Source organism: Delphinapterus leucas, chromosome 4 (genome assembly GCF_059928025.1).
Source record: "Delphinapterus leucas isolate spDelLeu-1000000601 "Yukka" chromosome 4, BTC_Dleu_Yukka2, whole genome shotgun sequence".
NCBI lineage: Eukaryota > Metazoa > Chordata > Mammalia > Artiodactyla > Monodontidae > Delphinapterus > Delphinapterus leucas.
This window is the reverse complement of record NC_143132.1, coordinates 135,023,678-135,051,494: the sequence shown is the minus strand read 5'-3', so window position 1 is coordinate 135,051,494 and position 27,817 is coordinate 135,023,678. Positions and strand designations below refer to the sequence as shown.

The window sequence follows — 27,817 nt, the reverse complement described above, 5'->3', positions numbered from 1 at the left end:
TTTATTCCTTTAATATTGCTGTACTTGCCAACTGTACTGCTTATGAAAAATGGCAGGCACTTCATTTTATACAAAACAGGCAGAACCTTAACAAGGACAGATTTCATAGCTGCGTCCACATTTATCTTCTTCTGAATGTGGTATTAACCAATGTTAACAGGGGCTCAGACACACAGTTCAGAATGATGGTGCATTACACGCCTCCCTCTACACAAAAGCTCCCATTGGCCCAGCATATGCCCGAGGAAAGAGATGTTTCCTGAGGCACTTGTTGAAATCGTTTTTGCTACGTGCATTTATTATGAAATGTAAGTTTGCATCCACATTCTGACAAGACACAGTAATAAAGTGTGCTGTGGAAATTTGCATGGTAATTTGCATGAATTGACTCAAGACTCTCTTCTCTGGAAGAGAGATCATGAAAAGGAATGTATTTGTGTCTTCTTTTAGCCTTGGCCAGGCCTTGGCCCGTGGCTGGGGAAGCATCCCCAAGTGGCAGAAAGCAGCTGGGCATGACAAGCCCTTGACAATGAAGCTGCTGTTTGTGCTCTGCACCACCAACCATCAGATGAGAGTATCGGTAAAGACATGCAAATAAGCATGCAAAATGAAGCTGGCAAAACTTACGGATTCAGACCAGCAAGTGGATGCTGTGAGGGAAGGAGACAGCAGCCTCTGGGAAACACGCTGGGCACGGTCTGGCCTTGCCAGCAGCTCAACCAAGTGCTGCGGAGGAGGGGCGGCTGGCTGGGAGGCCACAGCGCAGGTACCTGGATTCTTTCAGACACCTCAGTCTTAAAGTCTACACAGTCCCTGTGGCCACTTTCCTCCCAATGGGGAGTGGCTTATGCCAGTCACCACCCAATACAAATATTTATCAATTGCTCTTTTATTTCCCGACTGTGCTCTGAAACATCAACCAAACAATATGCACCTTACAACTTTAAACAAGTGGTGAAATGTCATCAAAATTAGTCAATCCTTCCAGAAGCCACACAGATGCCCAGGGATGTGTGGCCTGAAGCTCCGTGGAGGTCTCCCACAGGCTCACAAATGGATGCAATGCATCAGCCCTCTCCTCATCTCTTAGGGAGAAAGATGTTCTGGGGGATGGACTTTTGAGGGCATCTAAGAGCTATCTATGAGTAACCTATGAAGTGAATTAGGAAGGGTTACTAAAACCTGGGTCAGAGTCCATGATGGGGCCACTTCACTTATGAACACTAGCAGGTGCTATTGGACTCCCCCAATACCAACTGGCAACCTCCTACTCCCTTGCCAGCCTGGAAACTGTAAAAGTGAAATGCTGCTTTCCCAGCCTCTCTAAAGGATAATGGTGATCATGTGACTCAGTTCTCGCCAATACGACATAAGCTGCAGTCTGCTGGAGGGGGAGGGGATTCTAGGGAAGCTCTTGCTATCTTTTTCTGCCTTGAATGCAGAGGTGACCTATGGAGCCAGGCTGCATGAAGATAACCCACAGAACAAGAAGGCAGAATAGAATGACAGCAGGGGTCTGGGACCTGCCTGATGGCGTCACTGGGCAGCTGGGCCACCTCAAGTCCTACCGTGACTTCTCGCACCTGAAAAACCAAAGCCCTTCCTTGTTTAAGCCAGGTTAGTCAGGTTTCTCTACTAGAGGCTGACTTCATACCTAATTTGCAATATGCTTGACAAAAGAGCGAGAGAAGCGCAGGGGAGAGGAGGGAGGGAAAGAAAAGATGTTACAGCAAGTCTGCCCTCAGACCAGTCCCAGGTAAACGTCCAAAAGGAGCACCTGGGTGACTGGTGGTGCCCAAGTGGGTGTCTGAGGGCAAGGTCATCTTGCCAAGCCGCCTGGCATTCAGGGGCATTTCACTATATAAGAGTGTCACCTCACATTTTGACCACAGAACCTAATGTTTGCACAAGGTGGAACTCTACTGCATTAATATGATAAAATCATCGTGTTGCTAGAGCTAACCAAAGACGGAGTCCAGTGTTCTGCCAGAAGTCTGGGGCCCTGGCAGCATCTGGCAGAGTGCCAGAGCTCTGCACAGGCAAGCATGGTTGGGAGGCCCACAGTTTCCCATGAAAACACTATCTTAGTAAGTTATTGTTAGCGTCACTTCATCATTACCAACTTAATTTGTTGTGGAGCTGTTGGTTTGCTTCGCTCTCTATATAGAGCATGGTAATGCACATTTGTATCAACAGTATTTCTGGCCTATAATTTTCCATCATCCAGGCTTTAAGACCTGCATGAGCTATGGTTTAAATACAAATTAACCACATCCCTACTGCTAAAGTTTGAGGCCACTGGTCTAGGTGATGCAGGGGTTAAATGCCATCCAAATAATTTCCAGGTTAAAAAATGCAATACTAAGAAACTGGGATGCTGGCCCAGAATCTCTCAGCTAAGTGACAGAGGTGGGATTTGAACCCAGGCATCTGCATGCAGCATTGTTTTGGAGGAGAAAAAAAGAGCTGATGTAAGAGGATGTGCTGACTCTTTCTCCTCTGTGTGACCCCACTCTGACCACCTCGACAGGGGTGGAAGATTCTGCCCCTGTCTCTCCAGGTGCCGGGTGGTTACCTGGACACCACCTGGGGATACGTGGCATCTTGGATTCTATGGGGAAAGGCCCCTCCTCCTGGCCCTCCACCTGCTCTCTACAGTCTGACCCAGAAAACTCAGTAGCTCTTGGGACTTCAGGAATCCAGATCCTTCCAGCGTCTCCTGGGCCCACCCACATAACAGCCACTTTCAAACATCGTCACTTGACTGTTCCACTATCACTTCCCACTCAACTTTTCATTTTGCTTTGCGTTGATGGCACCGATATTCTTCTGGGGTGTCTGGACAGAAACCCAGGGCCCACTCCTCTCCCTCTTCTGCACCCCACAGGCCTACTCTGTCCACTCGCCCCTCCCACTGTCCTGTGTGTCTAGGCCCAGGCTTGGCCCAGGCCCCTCACTCACATCCCACGCAGCCCTGCATGACTGCTCAGTGACGTTCCTCCCTCCCATGCTCCGCCCTTCCACTCACAGAGCTGCATCCAAGTCTGCGGGCCCTGCTGCAACTGCCATCCCTGCCCTGGCCGGGGCGCACAGGTCTGTCTCCTGCAAACTCTGGTGTCTTTGATCCCATCGGTGCCCACCGTAGGAACCACGATAGCTCTCCATTCCCTGCCCTGTAAGCCCAAGCCCCGCTGAGTTCCTAGGGCCTCCACAGCCTCATCAACTAGGCCCACTTACCCGCTGGGACAGCAGGCACAGACCCTGGAACCCACAGTACTTTTAGAGGCCCAGAAAAATGTGGGGGTTTTTTTGTGGTACGCAGGCCTCTCACTGTTGTGGCCTCTCCCGTTGCGGAGCACAGGCTCCAGACGCACAGGCTCAGCGGCCACGGCTCACGGGCCCAGCCGCTCCGTGGCACGTGGGATCCTCCCGGACCGGGGCATGCACCCGTGTCCCCTGCATCGGCAGGCTGACCCCCAACCACTGCGCCACCAGGAAAGCCCTGTGTTCTTTTTTTTTTAACTTTTTAAATTTTAATTTCTTTTAAAATCAAAAGAAAAAAATGAATATAATAATAATGACATATAATAATGAATCCAGCCTGTATTGTCTTCATCTTTATAACAATACAGTTATAAAATATAATTTACATACATTATATATATTTGTGTGTATATATATATATATATATATATATATATATATATATATAGCTTTTTAATGAAGGAAGGAGCAAAGTGCCCTGGAAGGCAAAAGTGCCTAAGGCCGTGAAAGTCAAAAGGCAGCTCAGCCAGTAGCCCATCCACAGGCCCGCTAGGACCCTCCACTCCAAAAAGGCAGAGCCCGCCCCGGCACCGCCCCCACGCATGCGCAGCACTGGATCATTGCACCTGGGGCCCCCACCAAGGCTTCTCCTCCAGCGTACTAATCCTCCCTCCCACACAGTGGCATCAGATCCTCCCTGCCCTTTCCCACTCAGCTCCCACCCTCTCCTCCAGGAAGTCTTCCACACCCACTAGAACAGCCACTGATCCCTGCCTTGTCTGAAGCTCCACGCCCCCAAGGACCACAACACTCTTGACGAGCTTCACGCATTAATGTAGGATGAGAGAATGGGAGGATGAGCAGGGAAGTACCTGGACGACGACAGCAATGTTGGTTACGACGTGAGCCTCAGCCCCATGTCAGCACTCCAGCCGCAGACCATGCTCCCCGGGGGGGGGGGGGGGTAGGGCGGCCACGTGAGGCCCACCCCCTCACCTCTACCCGCCCACCGCCCAGGATCTGTCCTTGCAGAGCTGCAGCCTGGCCACCCCACAACTGGACCTTGCCTTCAGAGCTGGGTGCCCAGCACACTACGATGTGCACACACACCCTGGCAGATGGGACAGATGCTACGCCGTGCACCCCGTAGGCCAAGGGCCCAGCTGCCTTGCCCAGTGCCCTTGCAGCACGCCATGTGGCTCCTCTGAACCTCCTGCCTCTTGCTGACCTAGTGCTCCATGCTGTGGCCACAAAAGCCATCTCCCCTGGACCCTGTGTGCCGACCCATCCACTCGTCTGACTGGCTGCACCTCCTCTTCAAGGTGGAGCCCCGGGCCCCTCCCCACCTATCAGAGGGAACCCTGTCTCCTGGTCTCTCTTGGCTGCTGTGGGCTCTGTGTGGGCTCACTCATCTCCTCACAGTGACCCCCTGACAGAAAGGTGCTCAGTGCCATCAGCAACCTACCGCCAAGTCCCCAGGCCTTTCCTTTTCCCTGGCCCCGGCAGGGGAGGGGGTCAGAGAGCAGCGCCCATGAGTGTGAGGCTGGGTGTCCAAGGAGGACATTCTGGCTTGACCTATCCCCAGGTCCTTCTTCCTCACTGTGGCCCACTTCAGGCCCACCAGTGAAGGCGATGTGGAGACACTTTAGGTGTGGGGCTTGGCTGCCCAAGCCTGGCAGCCTCCAGACCACCTTCCTGAGTCTGGCTGGACAAGCATTAGCAGAACTCGCTGCCCCAGAAAGAGAGACTTCAAAGCGTCCAGCCCCACGCGGACGACCCCTCACATACCATGGTCATCACAAACGCCCCCTCCCTGAGCACCTGGGATGTGCTGCTGTGGGACCCAGCGGGAGCTCGGCTCCCCTGAAAGGCCGCCCGTGCTGCAGGGGTGAATTGTCGGGGTGGGGCAGGCGCTGGTTTGGGGGCTGCTGAGCAGCCAGATGGGCAGCTCCATGGCGTCAATGACCAGGACCCAGTGAACCTATTTACTTTATTAAATCAACTTACAAATGTTACATCTGATCATTCTGAAAAGCCCTGTAAGAACAAAAAGACTTGCTGCCAGATAGGCTCCTGGGGAAATGGCTTCCCCAGGTCAGATGCTGGGCCAGTAGCACGTGAAGCGCCAGAGGGGCCTGGAGCCTGGAGGGGTCCCCAATGGGATCAGACTGGGAGGTGCTGGGACACTGTGTAGTGGGTTGAAGAGTGTCTTCTTCCCAAATTCTGTCCATCTGGAATCTCAGAATGTGACCTTATTTGGAAAGAGGGTCTTTGTGAATGTAATTAGTCAAGGGTTTCAGGATGAAAAATCATCCACGATTTAGGGTGGGCCCTAAATCCAATGACTGGAAGTGGTAGGAAGGATTCTCTCCTAGGCCTTTGGAGAGAGCGTGGCTCTGCTGATTCCAGACTTCTAACCTCTGGAATTGTGAGAGAATAAACTTCTGTTGTTTTCAGCCACTTGGTTTGTGGCAATTTGCTATAGCAGTCCCAGGAAACTAATAACACAGCTAGCGGGGAGAGAGAAAAGCCCCCAGATCACTGAGGGGCTAACAGCAACTCAGGCAGTCCCTCGGCCTGTGAGGGCACAGTGGACACAGCCATGCTGTCCCCTTCCCGGAGGCACCGTGGGACCCAGGGAGTGCTCCAGTGCAGTCCTCCAGAGACACTCCCAGGACCACCTAGGTAAGCCCCAGCGGGCCGGGACCCACTGGCTGCTTTCCTAACTTGTGCTGTGGTGGGAGGTCTAGGGACAGGCCAGGGGCTCCAGCCTTGGTTATCAGTTCATCTCAGTCACCTCTGAGATTTAAAAATGCTAATGCCTGACCCAGCCTGTGCATCTCCAGTCATCCCCCCAGTAGGTAATGCTAACGTGCAGCCAAGATGGGGGACCCATGAGAAACCCCAGGAAGAGGGCTGCTCCCAGATTCTCCCCTCTCACCCACAGCCACCACCTGGGGGGCTGAAACCTCCCATTCTGGTTCTAGTGCAGGTTTCAAACAGGTGGACCAAGGGCCAGGCCCACAGGTGGGTTTCACTGGCCACTGGGAGGGGAAAGGGGGTCTGGCCCACAGAGAGGGCCACATCTCATCATGGCGCAGGTACCAGGGGTTTCTTCTTAGTACATTTTGAAAGACATTTTTTAGTTGGGATTTTATACAAGAGAATTGTTGCAGACGCGAATCTCACCAGGCTGTAAGTCTTGACTTTTTTCTTCTTTAAGTGAGTGGATTTAGATGGGGTGACAGGTGGGTGGTGAGAGGCTGGGGAATGCACATGTCAAGAGGAGAACAAGGTACACCTGTGTGCAGGGGAAATGCCACGCAAGAGGCGGCAGGAGACCTGCTCTCCCAAGGCCACAGGTCAACAAGGCAGCATCTCCCCTGGGCCTGCCAGGCGGACAGGACCCCGGAGAGGTCTGGCGGGGAACTGCGCTCTGCGTGCCCAGGTCCTCATGCCAGCTCCTTGGGGCCTCGGGCATGTTCAGCCCCAGACAGAGGGAGGACTCGCTGCCACCCAGGATGAGGTTGAACCTCCTCTACCCTCCATGCCCGGCTCAGGGCAGGGCCAGATTCTGTGGCCAGGTCATTTTCTCCCACTTCTCTGCAAACAGAGTAAGCACTTGACAAACATCTGTTGTCAGAATAAGTGAATAGGGGAGGGGGCGGGAGACAGAGCCAGAGACACACATAAGGATGGGAGGGGTGGAGCGGTGGATCTGCCCTGGGAACTTTCTGGGCACCTCAGCCAATCAAGGCGGGGACAGGGGCGCTCTGCTGGGCTGTACTGGTTGGTACACAGGGTATTTGTGGGCAGTGCTGGGGAGTGGTCAGCATATGGGGGCACAACTGGGAACATCCCCCGGGGCCCTCGGGCATCTTGTCTACTTCCCAAGTGCCTCTGCCACCATGTTAAGAAAAAGTAACATTTCCCCCTCTCCATCTCCAGAGAGTTCATGAAAATGGGCCTGTGTGCGCACACAACTGGAGCCCCAGCCTCCCAGCCTAACTACCATCTTAGAGGGTATTGGGAGAGAAATTCTACCTGCAGCCAAAAAAAAAGTCAGAAAAGCCTGCAGTGGGGAGGGACTTGGGCTTTCTTCACTTTTTGCCAGGACACTGGACATTGACACTGGGCCACTGTGGCCGCTCAGTCAGATGGAGTCTAAAAACCAAGGCAGACAGAGCCTCTTGAAGCCACTGTGGTGGATTCTGACACCAGCTGACACCAGCTGTGGGCAGGCCCTGCTCTGGACCCATGAATGCAGAGGTGGATCCGAGGGGTCCTGGCCTCAGCCAAGCTGAGAGCCCATCCGGCAGCCAGAGCAGTAGGAGTTCCTGTAGGGCTGGAGGCCAAAGGAGCCCTGAGGACAGTGTGCTAGGGAAGATGGAGCCGTGGAGGGGTGCAGAGCATGAGGAGGGTCCTGACCACAGACAAACATGTGCTCTGAGCCTTGATGAGTCAGAGGAATTTTCCACAGCAGAGGAGAGAAGAGGGAAGGGCATTCCAGCAGAGGTGACACCATGAGCCAAGGCATGGAAGTGGGACAGTGTCACTGAGTGGGGAGCAGCAAGCAGGGAGGCCCGCTTGACCACGGGATATGGGACAAGCAGTGGGCCATAGGAGGTGACACTGGAGACTCAAACGACATGGGGAGGAGTTGAGGCTTTGATCCACACCAGTGAAGACCACTGCAAAGGCTCTGAGGCCATCTCTACTGCCCACCACTGCCAAGAACACCAGCCAGCCAAGGGCATCACTTATTATCAATGGGACATCAACAAGAAGTATTATAAGTAACTTAATATTTGAAAAATCAAATAATCAAAACAATATCTGTGAGATCATTCACTGACACACACACACATGCACATGAATACACACACAAATCTGCAAATACCAAGTCAGACTTAAGAACTGAAGTTAGAGCTGTGATTCGGATGCAAAGCGACGCAGTAGGACTCCCCTTGCAGAGAGGAGAGGGCTCTGCAAGCCTGCCGTGGTACAGAGCCTGGCCTGTACCAAGCAAGACAAAGTGTGGCTGAGATAATCATCCCAGAGCAGATGTCCAAGGCTGTGTACATCACTCAGGGCCCCCATGTCCTTACCCTTCAGTCAATTCTTACCAAGTCCACTAGTTATCTGGTATTTCAGATGACAGCAGAGGAAAAGTAGGGATTTAGAGGGAGGCAGAGAAAGGAGCTGTGTATGAGGCAAAGGTGCTGACTGGTCCAGAGTGAGACAGACAGACTAAAGAGTAGACACAGAACTGTCATCTGCGGTGGGCTGTGCTCTGCAGGCTCTGTAGGTCCCGGGATGTGGGAGGCCTCTTAGCACAGCAGTCCCCGGTGTGTTCTATAAATATTTATCCTTTGAGGACTCGATGACAAAAGGATTCCATGACCAAATACATCTGGGAGATCCTGCACACTACATCTCTCTTTCAGCAAATCAAAACCATACACTGATGTAGTAAAAGGCCCTGAGAAGTCCTGCAGTAGAAAAGTAGATTTACTTTCGTTCACCAGTGTTCCCTAAGCCCCGAACCCTTCTCCCTGCCTTTTTTCCCTCAAATAACACCTACTGGAACTAACATCCAGTAACATCCCTTGGAACTACTATCTCACAGAACCCACTGGCTTAGAAAACTGAATTATTATTTGTGTCTGTCTTAAGGAAGAAAACAATATATTTTTTCTTAAAAATAGTTGAAATGATTAAGTTTGGTGCCTTGTGATAACAGCTTTAGTTGCAAGGGAAATTCACTTCATTTGCTCATCAGCGGTGACAGGAAAGTGAAATGTTACTGACGTTCAAGAGCTCAGCCTTAGGCTACGTGGAGCCACCTCTGGTTGATTCCAGACCACCCTTCAGAGCCAGGAGCACACAGGTCACTCTATCCAGCCTCCTGCCCATGTAGAGCAGTGCAGGCCCATCACACCAGCCTCTCCAGGGAAGGAAGTGTCCCAGCAACCGTGTGTGGGGGGGGGGGTGTGTGTGCGTGTGTGCGCGTGCGCGCGTGGGCGTGTGTGCGTGTGGGGGGGGCGTGGGGTGTGTGTGCGTGTGTACATGTGTATGTGTGTGCGTGTATGTGTGTGTGTATGCATGTGTGTGCGTGTGGGGGGGCGTGGGGGCGTGGGGGCATGTGTGTGCGGGTGTGTGGCGGGGGCGTGTGTGTGTGCATGTGTGCGTGTGTGTGTGTGTGCGGGTGTGTGTGTGCATGTGTACGCACTCACGAAGGTCCAGCACACAGCCACGCTGGAGGAGCAAGTTCTCTTACTGCTCTTTCACGTCCCTCATTTTGCTTCTTGCCCATCCTCCTCCACATGGTGATGCCCCCAAGAAACCAAACACTGTCATGGTTTAGACCTGCCATGGGGGGCAAGAGAACACAGACTGAAAGGTGTCCTTTCTCTACTGGAAACATTTCCCTTATTGAGGTTTGGATCTTCAGAAGGGCCCAGGGTCTTTACCGGGCTGGGACCAGTGTGCAGATGGGAAGCTCTTCCAAGGCAAGATGGATGCCCTAGGTCCCAGGAATGCCCCACTCTCATCCTAGCATCAGCAACCCTGGGAGGGAGGCTGGCATGGTGTCCAGGTGGCTGTCAAGGCTGCAAACACTGCGGGGCTTGGTGGGGGGCAGGGGCCCAGGAACTCACCTGGTACGTGTTGTCGAAGCTGTCATACATGAACCGCGTGATCAGAGACGTCTTCCCGACTGTAAAACAACAAGAAGAGAGGGGTTTAGCCGTGATCCGAGCTAGGCTCCTCTAAACACATTTCATGTGACAAAACAGATAATGAAACAAAAAAGCCCAGAGAAAAAGATGAGATGCAGAAACAGAAGTGGGAGGTGGGACCCCCAGAGAGGGACATTGAGGTGAGGCAGCCGAGTCTACACTGGGTGGGCTGCAGTGGCGTTCCTGCCAGGCACCAAGGAGGAGGCATCCCCCGCCCGGTGAACTCTTACCACCCAAATCCAAGTCTTCCTTGACCCATAAGAGCCCAACTGATGCAAGAGCCATACATGAAGAATCAGAGCAAGTGTGTGCATTACAAATGCTTCTGTCACATGGGCCCACGCTCACCTGGAAATACTGCCTTGCCCTTGGTCACAGGCTAGGATGGAGACATGCTCCTTTATTTCAGCCTGGGCACTGATGAGGAACGTGGCTTTCCAAGGAACCAGAGGGCAGGGGAAGTAAATGACTCCCCAGTGTCTCTCTTGGGCAGGACTATTTTTCATGACGTGTGCCTGACTGTCCAGCTCCTCGCAGGATGTTTAGCATCCCCGGGCCTTGCTGGGTAAATGCCTTCCGGATCCCCCGTCACCGTGACAAGCCTGAACTCCCCTGCACATTTGCAAATGCCCTCTACGGGGCAGTAACACCTCCAACGGAGAACCACTGGTATGGCTAAAAGAACCAGGAAGTCTCTTGGGAATCCCATAAATGCTGCTAATTTCCCAAATTGCAGCGTTTGGCTTCTGACCTAACCCTGTGCAGGTCCCCTGAGGCCTGGCTGTGGCGGAAATGCCTGCTGCAGCATTTGTGAGCATCTGGGTGGGAAGGAAGGGCGATAGGAATATTTGTTAGGTCAGGCCCAGCCTGGAGTGCTACTCCGTCCCACCGAGTCTCTGCCATGGCCCTGGGAGGCTCAGAGGGGGACCGGACCAGCTGAGCTTGGCTCAGAGCTCTTTGTGCTCCGGGCTGCTGAAGACAGATAACTCTGGCAGGGAACGCAAGACAGCCAGCGCCCAAGAACTCTCATTCCACCTCTCCCCGATTCATGGACGGGATGTCCACAGGCTGGGCCTGGAAGGGTGGCCGGTCACTGCCTGGACGGAGCAGGGCAACCCAATGGGGTTCCTCTGGGAAAAGTCCTTTTCCAGTTCGGAAGCCTCAGTAGTGCACCAGGTGAGTGCAATCCTCTCCCAACAGCCAGCACTTGTAAGGGAAGGGCAATTGTCTTCCCCGGGGAGAAGACACACTGCTCGGTTCCAGGCCCTCCCAGACCTCACCCTTCGCGTCTCTTCATTGGGCTGTTCCTGATTTGTATCTTTCATATTAAAGCTGTAATTGTAAGTAGAGTGCTTTCCTGAGTTCTGTGAGTTATTCTGGTGAATTATGGAACCTGAGGAGGGTCATGGGCACCCCCAGATTTGCAGCCAGCTGGTCAGAAGTGCGACTGCTCCTGGGGACCCCACTTACAGCTTGCGTCTAAGGTGGGTGGCAATCTAGTTGGGGACTGTGCCCTTAAACCTGGGCAGCCTGACACCAGCTCAGAGTGGGTAGCACCAGGACTGAACTGCAGTACACCCGCTGGTGTCAGAATAGCCTCGTTTCTCTTCTCAGTATCTCTGGGGTGAGCAGTAATACACCCAGGATCACTTGTAAGTTTACCTGGAAACTGCCCTTTGAGCTTCTAATAAAAGTTAAATCTGTAAAGTACTTTCCAATTGCTTTAAATCTCCACTCAAACTCACACAAAGGTGAGAAGTGGGGGCTTCCCACACCTGGAGGATTGGCTCTGAGGCTCTGAGGCCACAGAAAGGCCTGGCTGGGAACTGCTGAGGGGGGACCGACCACAGAGTGAAAAGTGGAGCAACCCGAGCCAGCAGGAGGAGGATGAAATCAGGGAGCGCACAGCATCCTCCTTTTCCAAGAGACAATGGAAAGTTCCTTCCTCCTCGGGAAGAGAGGTACTGCAGGGCCCACTGGTAGCTCCCCTCTGTGGTGACACACAGCACCTCACACCTTGGCGAAAGGGACACGGTCCTCTTCTCCAGCGGGCTCTCCCCTGGGGCAGCTGAGCAGGCAGGGAGGAGAGACAGCGGAATCCCCAAAAGCCACTAAAGGAACAGGAGGTCCACGGAGGAGCTGAGAGATCAGAAAGCCCTGCAAGGCTTCTCTGCCAAGTTCCCCTTCTTGGGGCGCCAGCCACTGCCAGTGGCTTCACAGTGGCTTGCAGGGCGACTGCTAGGTGGGAGGAGAAAATGCCAAAGAAACAAGTAGTGTCCTGGGACTGTGCAGGAGGAACTTTTAGGTGTGGGGTCCTGGCCAGTGCCAGTATTTTCCGAGCTTTCTCACAGTCACCGTAACAGGCAACACCTGAACCCTGTATTTACAGAGCGCGTCAGGCACACCCCAAGGCTGTGCCAGCCACAGATTTACACGACAGCAGTAAACAGAGGAGACGGGACGCCCGCCTACCTGAAGCTTGCAGGACTTCTGTGTTTGCAGCTACGCTGTACTAAGCCCTTAAGACGACCCTGGTTAGTCCCCAACCCTGAAGCAGGTACTCATGCACCCCCATTTTATACAAGGGGAAACGAGCTGACAGCTCCTTGCCTAGGGCCAGAGCCGAGCAGCGCCAGGATAAGGTGGTCGGCCCAGGGACTGAGCTCCTATCCCTGACGCTCCTCAGCGTCTTTGGGTCATGCTGGGCTTCAGGATTCTGCTGGGTCATTATTGCCACCACTGTAGATGTCACGGAGCTCCGGGAATAGCCTTGCCAAGTCAAGGCACCTTTTTCTTGGGATGGGCTGGAGGCAGGGCCTCTCCCTACTCAGGCAGTGCTTGACCCAACCTGCAAGGCCAGAAACTGGGAATTCAGGCACAGGTTGGGCAAACGGAGGGCTCAGCAAAGCAAGGGTGGATGGGTTAGGACACCTGGGGCCCAGCACACCAACTGAGGCCTGGACTGAATGACAGCCTCGTTATCAAAAGGGGATGATTTCTTCCCACTCTTCTAGGTGGTTTTTCTCATTTCTTAGAGCAGAAGCCCTCCTCCTCCCTGCCTCAGAGCTTCCCCAAGACCACCCATATTCTTTCCATGGCTGCCAGGACAACATGGCTCAGACCCTGTCTGAACCTGTCAGCTTGGCCTCCCTCCTTAGAGGCCTCTAACTGCTCACCCTCCCCGCGGCCTCAGTGTGCACCCTTTACTGCAGGCAAGTGTGCCTCAACACCATGGCTGGTGTGTCCTGCCCCGGCCCCAACTTGAGCCAGGCCTCCACCCTGACCCATGGCCCCAGGGCTCCAGGGTGGGGCTCACCAGCCTGCAGGGGACCAACCAGCCCTCAGAGCAGAGCCCAGGCAACGCTAGGCAGCACCAACAGCAGGAAAGGTGCCTCCATGCTTTGTCCCTAGGGCCCTGAGGCAGAGCTTTACAAAGGAGCCCCTCGCCCACTGCTGCCCTGGCATCACGTAAAGGAGCTGGCTGCGTAAAGGGGCCGCCCCACGCACTTCCTGACCCCACACCCCACCCTCAACAACTGCTCTGGGTGGAAGGTGCTGGAACCTGGGTATGAAGAGCCTGCACAGCCCACCTACCTGGCTACTCTCGTCTCACCGCAAAGAGCAGCGCGACAGCTGGAGCTGTCAACTGACAGGGCACCACCACTGGGCCAGCCAAGGGGAGGTCCAAGAGGACAGCGCATTCAAGCAGCTCGGACAGAGTTGGGCGGGGGGAGGGGTGGGAGACCCTCCCCCGAAGCCCCCTGCCCTCCTGAGGCCCCTTGCAGCCTATGGGAGGGCCGTCCTCCCACACAGCCCTGTTCTCAAGGTCATACTGTCCCACTGCCCTTCTAACAACTGCTCTCTGACACCACTGCAGCAACGTGGAGCTCTTTCCCAGGGCAGAGATTCAGCTCTATGGGAAGGATTTTATTAAAAATAAGTAGGCAACCATTATTGAGCTTTTCTCTCTCTGCTCATGGCTCAGCAATATGCTTATAATCTTCTGGTGGTTTAATCCCACATGATTAAGCAGGGAGACATTTTCCCTCTTTCACCCAAATGAGGGTGAGACAATGCATTCCTGAGCACTTATTAGGAGCCTCTAGAGAGAAGGAATGGAAGCACTAACTCTTACTGGGATTCTGCTCAGCACCAGACAAGAAATTCTTAGGTTTCCTCATTAATCCTCATCATGATCCAGTGAGGTGGTTCGTATCCCCAAGGTCACACGGCTGGGAAGCTGCGGAGCTGACATATAAAACCAGATATGACGCCAACGACCTCACCTCATGAATGACATTGCGCTGGTTCATGGGAAGGTCTGACCAGCAGCAAAGCAGGAGATCACAAAGGGCGGGGGCTCAGGGGGCTGGGCATCAGGAAGGCTGCAAGGGCAGCTGTTGAACTGTGGGAAGCGGGGGTCAGAGGAGACCAGGTATTTCGGGCGGAGGGAACAGCAGGAGCAAATGCACACAGTCAGGAAGATAAAAAGCTTGTGCAAAGAGATGGGAGGCAACAAGGTCAAGGTCATTTCCCCTGTCCTTTGGCTCAGGGAAAATGGGGCCAGACCAGGTGTGTAAGGAGAGGGGTAAACGACAAGCACTGTTCAAGGAAGCTACGTGTGGCCACTGAGTTGATTTAAACCAAAATCCATCTCTGGGGCCAGTTGTAGAGGAAGGGAAGGGACGGACAGATAGAGGCAAGCCCGGTGGGCCAGGGGCTAGATGGCCAGGCCATGTGGCCACACCAAGGAGCACGATTCTCTCCCAGGGGTGGCAGGAGCTCCCGAAGGGTCTTAAGCAAAGAGGTGGTGGGAAAGGTGTGGTAGCTCATGATGGCCACGATGGCTCACAAAATATGCCCCATACCATGTGCTCTTCTTACAATGTACCACACTCTATCCAGAGGTAAATCTGTGGGCCCGTGACTGTGGCAGAAATGGCACCGTGTGTGACTCGAGGCGAGGTTAGAAAAGGCAGCACTGCTTCGGTCTGGAATGCTCCAGCTCCCTCACACTCTGGAAGCTAGCCCTTCAACCCAGCCACCATGCTGTGAGGAAGCCCAAGGCAGCCTACACGTGGGAGAACCTCCACGGAGGCCTCCTGCCAGCAGCCAACAGCCAGAAGACCTGTGGGTGGGTGAGCCTTCAGATGACTCGAGCCCCAACCTTGGAGCCATCAAAGTGGAACAGAGGCACCCTTTCCCTGCTAGGACCTGCCCAAATTATAGATTCCTGAGCGAAGTAAATATTTTCATCCTCTTGAGCCACTAAGTTTGGAGTGGTTTGTTATAGAGTATTAGGTAATCAGAGCAACAGTTCTGTGCTTTAGGAAGAAAACTTACACTTCTAAGTGGGGAAGGGCCTACAGGGGCCAGATTGGGGGCAGGAATCCAGCGAGGGATGGCGGATCTCAGTTAAAGCATAGGCAGTGGCGCTGGGGAGAAGTGGAGAGCAGAGGAGAGTGACAGGACCTAGGAAGTGGTCAGACTCAGAGGAGAGCCCAGGATGCCTCCCTGACACCTGGCACGATGGGGCCATTCCTTAAGCCCAAGCGAACTGGACAAGAAGCAAACACCAGTCATCACTCTGGATTCAGGTCACCCACAAAAGCTTTCTTTAAAATTGTCAGACCAAAGCACAAATACCAGCACTACATTCAGAAAAAAATCATTACATAATGATGGGTAATAATCATGCAACCTCATGAGCTGAGGATCTAAGCTTATTTTCCATTAATGATGTCACCACGGAACAGTCCTTTCCTTACCCACACCTAAGCTTCGGGCCCAGAGGTCTTGCAAACCCGTGGGCTGTCCCAATGAGCTCGGTTCCACACACCCTGGAAGTTCAACCAGTGCAAGGTGGTCCTTCATAGCCGGCTAGCAGCACCCACCTGGACCTCACCGATGGGGGCCACTCACTCTACCAGCCTCCCATGGGCCCCAGTCCCCATCTCAGTGGCAGGTCCCAGGCAAATAGATTTTTGTACATTCAGGTGGCTTCTAGGTAGCCGCAGAGGACATGAGGCCTCTCTACTCATTCAACAAACACCCAGTGGGGGCTTACTCTGTGCTAGGCCCAGGCTAGGCCCAGAATTCATAGTGAGAAGCAGATGTCCTTCTGCCCTACAGCAGCCCTCAACCCGTGGCAGAGCCAGATTCAGGTGCAAACACCTAAGATGTGAGGCAACTTGAGAGGGGGTACCGAGAGGCCAACAAAAAGATAAGGCCACTCTCCTGGGGAATTGCAGAAGCATCCTGCAGGCGGTGGCATTTGGGCTGGGTCTTGACTGGTGAAGACAAGGCATCAGGGGGACAGCATTCCCAGGAGAGGGACCAGAGGGGTCTGGTGATGTGAGGCTGAGGTGTGATCTGCATACAGCTGTCCCTTACCCGCATCTCACCATGGCTGCCATGTGAAGCCAGACTCCCAGGGCTTTGGGGTCAGTGCCTATGAGAGTTCCCGGGCATGGCTGGGGCCCGGGCCACAGGCTGACAGCTGAGTGGGCTGTGAGCACCCAGACTCCCACTCCGACACAGTCTTGCTCCAGGAAGCACCCCTCTCCGCCCTGTCACCTCCACTGCGGGTGAGGGTGGAGGTGGAAAGACTGCCGTGAGGGCCAGAAATGGGGCAATATGTGAGGCAGACCACAAGAAGTTCGCTGGAGACTTGGTAGAGGGTCTGCCAAGACCCGGCAGCGTGTGCCCCACCCCTGGGGTCCCCCCGCACCGAGCCACACCCAAACCTTGCCCCACCATCTGTGCCCAGCTGCTCACTCACGTTTGCCACCCTCACCAGTGCAGGGGCGCTGCTGGATGGTCAGTGGAGTCCCCCCTGGTCCTCCTCGGGGTCACAGAGCTGGGCCCAGGGTGGCAGGCAGGAAAGATGTAGCAGACTTCACTGCCATCTCTAGGCTGCTCTGGAGGGCTGCCCACCTCTCAGACACTTGTGTTTTTAGGAAAGCAGTCCCCATGCCAGGGAAAGTGTCTCTGCATTCTTGGCCCATAGCCCCATCAGCCTGCCCAGGTCAGAGAAGGTCCGAAGCTGTCACAAGATGGCCCTCGGGGCTGAAAAGGCAAATCTGCTTCCCCAGGGCTCAGACCAGCAACCCATTCCTACGATGGGCCCAGCTAACTCAGGTGTCCCACCAGCTCAGTTTCCAGAACACAGATGGGAAATGCTGGGGAGTGCTGGGAAGGAGGCCAGTCCCTTCCTGGTCCAGTGTCCCTGCCCTGCAGGAGCCTGGGGAGATGGCTCCACCAGTCCCATGCACCTCCCTGCCTACAAAGTCCCCCATCCCTGGCCTGACCATGAGGTGCACAGCCCCCAGACCCTGTGGTGATAAGACGAACAGCTGGAGACACCAGCTTCATCTGTCTGATCCTTGTTTCCTTTTGTTCTATTTTCACAAACCAGAAAACCCAGCCCTGCCCTCCTGCAAGGTGGAGAAGCGTGGGGGGCTGGGCACCGGGCTCCTGCTTCACACCCCACCCTGCCACCTCATGCTCAGAAGAGCTGCTGCAGAACAGGGCTCTGCCAGCTCCTACCTGAGCCCTGAGGGGCTGGCTGGCTCACCATAGGCTAAATGAGGAAACACGTGAAAATCCCATTTCAAACCATCCCCCCAAAGACTCAGGCGGTAATTAAGAAATATGTAAAGCTCTTAATTGGACACTTTAATTAAGTGTGTTAATTCCCTCTGCCAGAGGATGCTCAGTCACCTGGGCCTCACCCGGGGACCCAGGGAAGACAGAACCGAGGAGGGAGGAGGGGGGAGAAGCGGAAGGAGTGGTCGCAGGACAGTGGTAGGGGCTGGTCCGGCCCAGGCCCTTTCTCCTGCTCCAGCTGGGAGCCTGGTCCATCTCCGACGCTCTCGCTTCCCCACTGTCCTCCAACTGTCCGCATCTGCTCTGTCTGAGCCCAGTGATGCCAGGAAAGCCTGCCCTGGGTCAGTCGCTGTGGGGTGTCATCCACTCCCTTCCCCCACCAACATATTATCTCACCTTTGCCGCTCACTGAGCTAAGAGGTCATTATTCCAATGAGGTCAGGCTTGATGGTCTTTAAGGGCTGCTTCCAGTCTGAGGCGAGTGACAATGCTTACCAAGCCTGAAATGCAGCTGGATAAAAGGACCAAGGGAGGGGCTCATTTCCAGCTGTGGGTGGAGTCCCTCTGACCCTTGGGTCTCACTAACCTTCAAACATTTCATCCCATTCCCACTCCCACCCCCACAGGCCTAGAGCCCTGAGAGCCCAAGAAAGGTCTGTGCTCCGCTGTCTGCTCTGGTGGGAGGGCGGAGGGGCACAGAGGCCAGGGAGGGTGCACCAGGCTGTGCGTTGGCATGACTGCTGTGCACAGGAGAGCTCACACTCATCTCATAGCCTGGGTTAACCCTCTCCTTCTTTCCCCCACAAAAGGATCACTGGTGACTATATTATTTAAAATAATATCAGGATACAGTAGCTACCTATCAATAACAATAGTGGATAGCTGCCCAATTCCTCTGAATGCCCCTACTGTGTTGGGGAGGTCTAAAGCCATCCTCCCCAATGCAAGAGCCTCCCTTGCAGCTCTGTTGTAGGCATCCTACCTAGACTTCTCCCATCAGATGCTCACGTGAGACTCACCAGAAATGACCGACATGAATCTAGTGAGGTGTGGGATGTCCCTGGATTCTGATGTGGGTTTCAACACCAGCCTTTGACAGTACCCAGCAGAGGGACTGCGTCTACCCCTGGACCAGTCCTGGTGTGAGTCAGGCTGCTGCTCCAAGCCTGGTTCTCTGACTCTGACCCTCCCAGAGACTCTGTGCTCCCCAGTCATTGCTCTGATACACTGTCTGCTTGAATCAGCTGGAGAGTGAGAGTAGACTTCTCTTATTTGCAACTAAGAATTTTGAGAGGGATATAAGGGAAAGGATAAATAAGCTAAAAAGAGAAGGCTGGAGCAAAAAGTTTGTTCACAGACATACATCTTAAAATATATTACCCGATCATTAAAGTCAGACTAAGAGACTGCCTGAGCTCTCTGGAGGTCAGAGCAAAAAAAAAAAAAAAAAGCTAACATGATCAACTGTACAATTCTCAGTATTCGTAAGACAAGACCAAACTAGCTGTTAATGATGAGCTTGTAATAAAAGCTGGATAGCAGAAAGTTCTTGCAAAGACTCCAGAGTGCAGAAATCATGCAGCAAATTTACGTTTATATAATTAATTGTATGAACATCACAGATGAAAATCAAGAATACTAACTAGGGTTTCCCTGGTGGTGCAGTGGTTGAGAGTCCGCCTGCCGATGCAGGGGACACGGGTTCATGCCCCAGTCCGGGAAGATCCCACATGCCACGGAGCGGCTGGGCCCATGAGCCATGGCCGCTGAGCCTGCGCGTCCGGAGCCTGTGCTCCGCAACGGGAGAGGCCACAGCAGTGAAAGGCCCACGTACCACAAAAAAAAAAAAAAAAAAAAAAAAATAGAATACTAACTAGACAACACTCCTGTCCAAGCCAATGTTCTCACTCATGGGCCCAGACCAGTGTCCCCTACAAATAAATGATTAAATGAATAAACAAAGACCCAAGATGTTAGCTTCTGGTCATCAGATTTATCTTCTCACTGGAAACAATCAAAAGACAGACAAAATATATGAAACTGATTTTCAAGACAGTGCATAAGGGCAGTAAAGGACAGTAAACCCTGAGAGACATGAAGCAAATCAAGTGAGCCCCCCAACTGCCCCCAAATTGTTGCCTTGAGAAAACTTCAGGACATGGCACAGGGAATGGGGAGATAGAGCTGAGAGTCTGGAGAAAACAAGTCAGCCGAAGTTCACAAGAGAGGAAAGAGGTGCACAGAGAGAGAGAGAACACCAGAGGTCTGCGAAGTGGCTCACTTAAGTCTTCAGCTGAGGACTGATCAGCAAAGGTGTGTAAAGAAACTGCTCAAGACTTGGGAAAGAACCACCCAAATGGATTAAAAAGGAAACAGCAACTGGCATCTACATAGGCCTGGGATAGTGCCTGTTGCTACCAGCCAGAGTGAAAAGCTTCCTCATTCATGGCACACAGGGGAGAGAACTCTGAAGGGCTGTGCCTCAAGAGTGGGAAATAATTAGCCCCAGACTGAGCACCACTCCAGTCCCAGCTAACAAATCCTAAGAATTTATAGGAATACAAAAACCATCCAATACACAACATGACAAAATTCACAATGTCTAGCATCCAATAAAAAATTACCAGGCACGAAAAGAAGCAATAAAATAAATCCTTAATAAGGAGAAAAAAAATCAGTCGAAACTGACACAAATGTTAGAATTAGCAAACAAAAATATTTAAAAAAACAATTATTATGACTGCATTTCATATGTTCAAAAAGTTAAACAGAGATGTGGAAGATATTTAAAAAGACACAAATCATCCTTCTAGAAGTAAAAACTACAATGTGGGAAATGAAAAATACACTAGATGGGTTAGCAACAGATTAATCCCAGATTAAATGCAGAAGAAAAGATCAATGAACTTGACGACAGAGTAATATCTAAAATAAAACACAGAGTAAAAAGAACAGAAATAAATTACTGGAACACTAGTGAGCCATAGGATGACATCAAGTAGATTAACATACATGTATTTGGAGTTCTCGAAGAATTGAAGAAAGTTTTACTGAAAATATTACAAATTTGAGAGAAAATGTAAACCACAGATCCAAAAAGTTCAACAAACCCCAAGCAAAGGAAACATAAAAGACACCACACAGAGGCACATCATAATCAAATTGCACCAAATCAGTGATAAAGAGAAAATCATAAAAGTAGCCAGGGAAAAATGACACATTATATACAGGGAAACAAAGATAAAGAAGACAGCAACTTCTCCTCAGAAACAATGCAAGCAAGAAGACAATGGAGCAGTATCTGTAAGGTCCTGAAAGAAAAACTTATCAACCTAGAATTCTGTAACTTTCAGATATATACTATATAACATCTTTCAAAAATAAGGATGAAATAAAAACTTTTTCAAATATTCAAAAGCTGACAGAATTCATCAGCAGCAGATCTGTACAGGTAGTACTCCAAGAAAAAGTGAAATGACACCAGATGGAAATGTGGGTCCACATAAAGGAATAGTGAACACAGGGAATGGTCACTACATGGGAAAATGTGTAAGATTTCTTTTGTATCATTGAAATCTCTTTAAAAGATAACTGACTGTTTAAACAGAAATAGCAAGAATATATTGGATCACAGGCCTAAGAAAATATAGAATAAAAATCTTTGTTACCTTGTCAGAAACCATGCAAACCAGAAGAAAATGAAGTGACATCTCTGAAGTACTGAAAGAAAAATATTGTCAACATAGAATTTTATACCCAGAAAAAATATTTCAAAAATGGAATTGATATAAAGAAGTCAGATGCCAAGACAATTTCTTGCTAGCAGATCTACAACACAAGAAAGGAAGTTCTTTGGGCAGAAGGAGCAAGACACCTACACACTCACGCTTACATCACACATGGTCACACACAACTGACAGGCCTGGATTTTAATCTTGGCTCTGCCACCTATTTGCTGTGTGATCTTGAGTTAGTTACTATACTGTCTGAGGCTCAGCATCCTCATTTGTACAATGGAGGCAGAAGTGCCTACCTCACAGAAGTGCTATGAATCCCACAGGAGCAGTAAAATGTTAACATTCTGGGTGGAAGCCATGTGAGAAGTCTTCATACTAGTCTTACAACTTTCTATAAGCCTAAACTTATGTCAAAATAAAAAGTTAAAGGAAAAAACGAAATATGATGATTTTTAAAATTATGCACACACACACATATGTATGTTATATCCCTGTCTCAGATTCTGCACACATTCAGGAAATGGCTTGTTCTGATTAAACATTGTGGTCAACGTGAAATTTTCCTAAGGAAATAGAATATAACTGTACTTGGCATCAACAGTCTTCACCAAGAACAGGGACCTAGCTGGGCACTGGGGAACTGCTGTGAGCCCTTCTAACCACAGGCCAGGAGATGGAGTAAGCCTGGACAGGACAGCTCGGTGGGCAGAACCTTGGCATAACCACCTAGAGCCTTATGCCATCTAAGTGAGCTCATGCTCACTTAGATGCATGCAAACACACACACACACACATACACACTCTCTCTCTCTCTCTCAACCCAGCAAGCACCAGAAGCCCTGGTGTGGGGGGGAACTCTCTAGTACCCCTGGTGTCTTAGCTACGAAACTGAGAACCTCATCAAGGATGACGTCTTCAGGATTTCTTGAAAACCACCTGAGCCTGAGAGCACACAGCTCATATGGGCTGCAGAGTTCCTCCCCACCATGGCCAGCTCACCCACTGTCTGGACCCTCTCTACCTCACTGAGTCATTTTGAACACTCTTCTCAGCTTCAAAGAGGTGCTGGGTCTCCCCTCCAGGTCCCAACAGCAGTAGCAGCACCTGCTAGCTTTGAGTGCTAGCCACTCTCCACCCCCAGCTAGAACAGGAGCTCCTGCCTGCAGTGCACACACTCTGGCCTGGCTTCCCTGGACAGCCAGACCTGGATGGGCAGGATGCACTCCATTCCAATTGACTTGAGGCTCAGCCCAACTCTAGTCCGACCCTACGCTGGCCAATCGTGTCACATGTCTGAGTAGCTGCATGGGTGCTGTGAAGAATTCAACCATAGTGAGGATATGTACGTTTGAGAGAAGGAAGAAACACATGCTAAATTCCCACCACCAGCTGATCTTTTGACAAGGCTGGTGTTAATGCAATTTGGTAGTTTATTAAACTGAGAGGAACTCTTGGTTCATCCACAGCATGGAGGTTGGCAAAGTAATATACGTACATGCTCACATTTATACTTCTCTTCCTAAGGCAAATTGCTGGTGGCATTGCTATTAAAAGCCTCATTCACAGGGAGAGGACAGTGGGGCAGTGACAATGCGTAGACAGAGCGCTGAGAGCCATGGCTTGTGTTTTCCAGATTATCAGCTGAGGTCCAGTCAGAGGGGCCTTGTGACAGTGGACCCACAGCCCCCATCCAAGGGGGCCCAGCTGTTGCCTGGCCATGAGATCAAGCTTGCCCGGTCAGGTGGAAGGTGGCCTCAAGGTCACAGGCTGCTGGAGGCATGGCATCCTTCAGAGGAACCCTGGGCTGGCGCTGACCAAGGGTGCTGACTCCAAGGCCTCCCCAGCACAGGGAGCTGCTCCCGGCACTTGTGGGGGCCCAGCGCCCCCTCCTGTCCCTGCATACCCTCACACAGCCTGCTCACTCTGTGGAGCTTGCTGCTTTGCCAAAGAGGAAATGGGCACAATCCCAGCCCCTGCATGTCCAGAGCCAGCTGGTGAGGGAAGAGTGGATGTGGAGACCTCCCCATTCAGTCAATAGAAAGAAGACCCCTCCTGCCCTCAGGATGGGCTCAAGGGCACCTGCTCAAGATTCACCTGGAGAGTAGGGATGGCCTTCCAGGTGAAGTTGAGAGACGAGGACCATTGTTTCGGGGGTGGAAGATGCACTCTAGATCTCCGGACCCCTGGGCCTGAGGGTGAGCACAGGACCACCCAGCAGGCAAGGAGGATTCTTTGTCTCCATCCCTTGTGGACCAGAGATGACTGCTGGCCAGGCACTGGGGTGGCTGGAGGGCCAGGCTGGGGAACAAGAAGCTGGGCGTATATTCAGGTCTGCCCCTGGACTTGGACGCCTGGGTACCAAGAAGATGTATCCAGGCTCACTTGTCCCATCCCACAAGCTCCAGGTCCTTAAGGAGCCCTTCTCCAAAGCAGCACCACAGAGGGTGTGAGCCATAGAGGATTCTGGAACTAATTTTGTCCAAGCCTCTCACTGAGCTAGGAGATGTGAAGTCAGAGAAGAGGGGCCGCTTGCCCAGGATCACATGACCCCAGGGTCACGGCCAGATAGTAACTCCTGGTGCACAGCCAAGAGCTCCACTTCAGAGGTTTGCCTGAACCCATCAGGCTTATAGAAGTATGCCCAGGACAGGAAGATCATGCCTGCTGAAGCCACAGTAGGAACACACAACACGGGAGGAGCAGCAGAGATTAAAACTCACAAAGGCCCTGAGGCCTGGCTTCTAGAAGGATCAGAGTGGCCTCAGAATACCAAGTCATGGCAAGAAGTCACCTAGAGATCATCAGATCCGGTCCTTCACGTAACAGAGGAAAAACTGGAGGCCCAGGAAGCAGGAGGGTTTGCTCAAAGCCGCACAAAGGGAGAGAAGTAGCAGAGCAAGAACCAGGACCCGACTCCCGGGGCCTCCCTGGAGGAGGGCCTCCCTCCTCCCATGGCCCCAGCCAGCTGCTTAACCAGGAGCAGGTCATAATTCCTCATGGAAGCTCCAACTCCTTTTCTGCAAAAGGAGGACATCTCTAAGGTGTGTCTTCCCTGGAAAAATCTTCACCCCATCTGTATTAGTTATTTGTTGCTGTGTAACAAATACCACAAAGTTAGAGGATCAAAACAACATACATTTATTATATCACATTCCCCTGGGGCAGGAGTCTGTGCACGGCTTTCCTGGGACCTCTGTTCGCAGTCTCACAAGGCTACAATCATGGTATTGGCTGGGCTATGTTTCTTTCTGGAGCTCGGGGTCCTCTTTCAAGCTCCTGTCTGTGGTGGCTGACCAAATTCAGTCCCTCATGACTGGAGGACTGAGTCTCCATCTTCTTGGGGGCTACCGGCCAGGGGCTGCTTTTCCCCTAGAGGCCACCCACAGTTCCTCACCACATGACCCCTCACTGCCCTCTCACCACATGGCAGCTCACGCCGTCAAGGCCAGCAGAGGAGTCTTTTAGAGAAACAATCATGGGAGTGACAGCCCATCTTTGCCATACCATATTGGCTAGAAGCAAGTGTCAGGTTCCATCTGCATTCAAGGGGAAGGTACTAGGCAAGGGGGTGACTCATTCAGGGTCACCTTAGGTTGTATCTGTCAAACCATCTCACATTCCTAAAAGATGCCCCCTCTACTCTTCCCTCAGCCCCCGCCTCCTCTCCTGCGGTGGTGTTAGTGGCTGGTCACCTGCTGCAGAACCTCGCAGGTCTCTCTGTTTAGGACTGAAGCCCTCAGTTGCCCTGCACAGAGGCTGTGGTGGGCAGGGGCTGTGACTACCTCACCATACATTTCCCACAGCACTTCCAGCTCCCCCCGAGGTGAGGTGGACAGATGAGTGGACATTGCTGTCCAGACCAGAACTCTGGCTTAGATGACCCTTTGGCTGCATGACGGAGAAAGGGGAGGAGCTGGCTCTTCTGGCCCAACACCTGGGGTTCTGCCCTCTTCTGATGCAGGTGGGAGAGAACCAGGGTGGGTGGGCTGGCAAGGCACCTTTCCAGGCCTGCATTTCACATTCTGACGTGGGCAGCAGCCGGCAGTGCTTTGGCTGGCTGTGGGGGAGTGATAGATTTGAATCAGGGGAGAATTTCCGGATCCTGGTGCTACAAGTAGGATCTGCTAATATCCCCAAAATAAGTGGCTAATCTGAGAGTGGCTTTTTTTTTCCCCTAAAAATAAACCCTTCTCAGAGGTGCTCTCTACACAGAGAAGAGCAGAACCAAATAATCTCCTGGCCCCAAGGCTTGACCCTACTTGCAGCAGCCCAGTCTGGGAACTGCAGGGTCCCAGTGGGGCAGAGCCAACTGGCCTTGGGGAGGGAGAGACGAGGCTCAGTCTGCTCATGGAAGCCTGGTGTCGCAGCACTTGGGCCGTGGAGCTGAAGAATGCCCTCCCTCATCTCCCGGGGCGAGGTGAGAGCCCTCCTCTCCACTCCTGCTCTGCCTGGCCGAGGGTTGTCGGCCTCCTCACAGCAGCAGCCCCCACCCCTCAGCTCATCCTCCACGTGAAAACAGAATTAGTCCCATCACTCCTGTGCCCCAACAGGAATCAGTGCCTCCACAGGACCCTTTAATTCTATTTGGTTGAGGCCCCAGGACGGACAGCACCATTGCCTAGAGCCTTATGCCACCCGGGCTTTCCCAAGGCCGCAGCACGTGGTGGCCAGCAGGCCTGTGAAGGTGCGCTCCGGCACCTGTGTCTGGTGGGGGGGCCTCCCCTCAGTGCCTCCATGGCCCTCTCTTCCCTGCACTTCCCGACTCCCCCCCGCCCCATCCTTCACTGGATGGGGAAATACACAAGAAATGTGAGTTTGAATGCTTCACTTTATCCTCTTCAGTCTGTGTGATGTTTATTCCCCGCTCGTCAACAGGGTCAGAACAGAACATTTTCTCTACCTCTCTCGGAATCTGCACGCCGCCCCCAGAGGGACCTGACGCCCATGTGGAGGTCACACTCGCAGCTCTGCAGTCCCGAACCAGGGATGTGTCTCTTGGTCCTGCTTCTGCCCCGGGATGGGGGCAACGGGGGTACCCAGCAGGGTTTCGAACAGGTCAAAGCTGGGCTGAGCTGCTTGCGGCCAGCTTCCAGGCCGTTTTCTCTAGTCCAGCAACTCTGGGCAGGGGTGACACCTCTGCTGAGCACCAACCGAGGGCACAGGTCTCCTTACCCACTCTGACCTCACAGACCATTAACGTGGCCCTGCCCACAGGGGTCACTGAAATGTGCTGTGACCGCTGACGATGCATAATTAGGGTATTCTCCCCCTACCAGCTACAATGGCAAAGGAATACCCAGGTGGGGCTCAGTAACCTCCATGGGCGGAAGACACGAGGGGCAGGGAACAGAGGTTACCAGGGCTTTGGAGGGTGGCGTTTCAGGCCTTGAGGACAGACCATCAGACCGTGAGCGGGCCTGCGGGTGGGGGCTGGGTTCAGGAAGGCAGCCCCCTGTCTCCACGCCAGCATCCTGGCTCCCACCCTTTGCCTTTTGCACAGCCAGCTTAAGACTAGGTTTCTGTTTCCAAGGCGGGGAGGGAAGCTCTTCCCCACACAGTCCTCCCTCAAGTCCTCAGGGACGCCTGAGCTGGTTGGGAAGCTGGAAGCTGGCAGAGAAGAGCAAGGGAATCTATGGAAGAAAGCAAAGGAAGGGAGTCAGGTGTCCGCTGGAAGAGAAGCCCAGCAAGGGAGGCAGTGGCAGGAGGCTGCACAGGAGGCAGGAGCTCGCACACCCAGCGGCCCGCTCCTCTCCAGGTAGGTGTACACCCGCCCTGAGCAGCTGGCAGACGGGAAGAGTCTGGAAGGGCTGCCAGCAGTCCCGGAGCACCCAGGGCACTGTGGAGGCTGGAAGGGCAGAGGAGCTTAAGGCAGCCAGCTTGGGTACATCTGGGGACAGTGTGGTCTTGCAGAGAAGGACAAAAGTCCCTCCTCTACAACCCTTCATTGTTCCTGAGTCCTCAGTCAACAGAGAAAGAATCAAGAAAATATACATCCGCAGCAGAGGTGAACTTCAGGTCTGGAAGGAAGCTCAAGCTGATACCTGTCACAAGGCCTCCTCTAAATTCCATCCTCTGAATGTTCCCAGCCGGCCTGGGTCAGGCCACCTGGATCTCCTGCCTGCAAGTGGGCCATAGCCTTGTCTTCTAACCCATAAGCATGTCCCTCCTTGGTTGAAGCCCCCCATTGGGTCCCAGCTGCCTGCAGGGAAGACCCAGACTCCTGTGTGTGGCCTGACCCTGCTTCCCCAGGTGCAACTCCTCCCACCACGTTCCCCCAACCACACCAGAGCCCAGCCACGTGAAGGATACCCAATTCCCTGGAAGGCCCATGCCCATCACAGCCCTCAGCTTTGGCACAGCTGGGCACTCTGCTCGTGATGCCTCCCTCACCTGCCAGTGAATTCCTGCTCACTGTGCACCACCTCCTCCGGGAAGCCTCCCCTGATTCCCCAGCAGACCACACCCGCA

The 27,817-nt window shown here is 52.8% G+C and overlaps 1 protein-coding gene across 1 annotated transcript in view; it reads right to left on the bottom strand.

Moving 5' to 3' along the window:
- The window catches only part of RAB6B (RAB6B, member RAS oncogene family), a 55,146-nt gene that overhangs the window by 19,004 nt on the left and 8,325 nt on the right, over positions 1-27,817 (bottom strand). Inside the window, exon 2 of the mRNA XM_022582527.2 lies at positions 9,924-9,982. Within this exon, the coding sequence (XP_022438235.1) occupies positions 9,924-9,982 (59 nt within the window). The remainder of the gene's footprint in view (positions 1-9,923; positions 9,983-27,817) is intronic.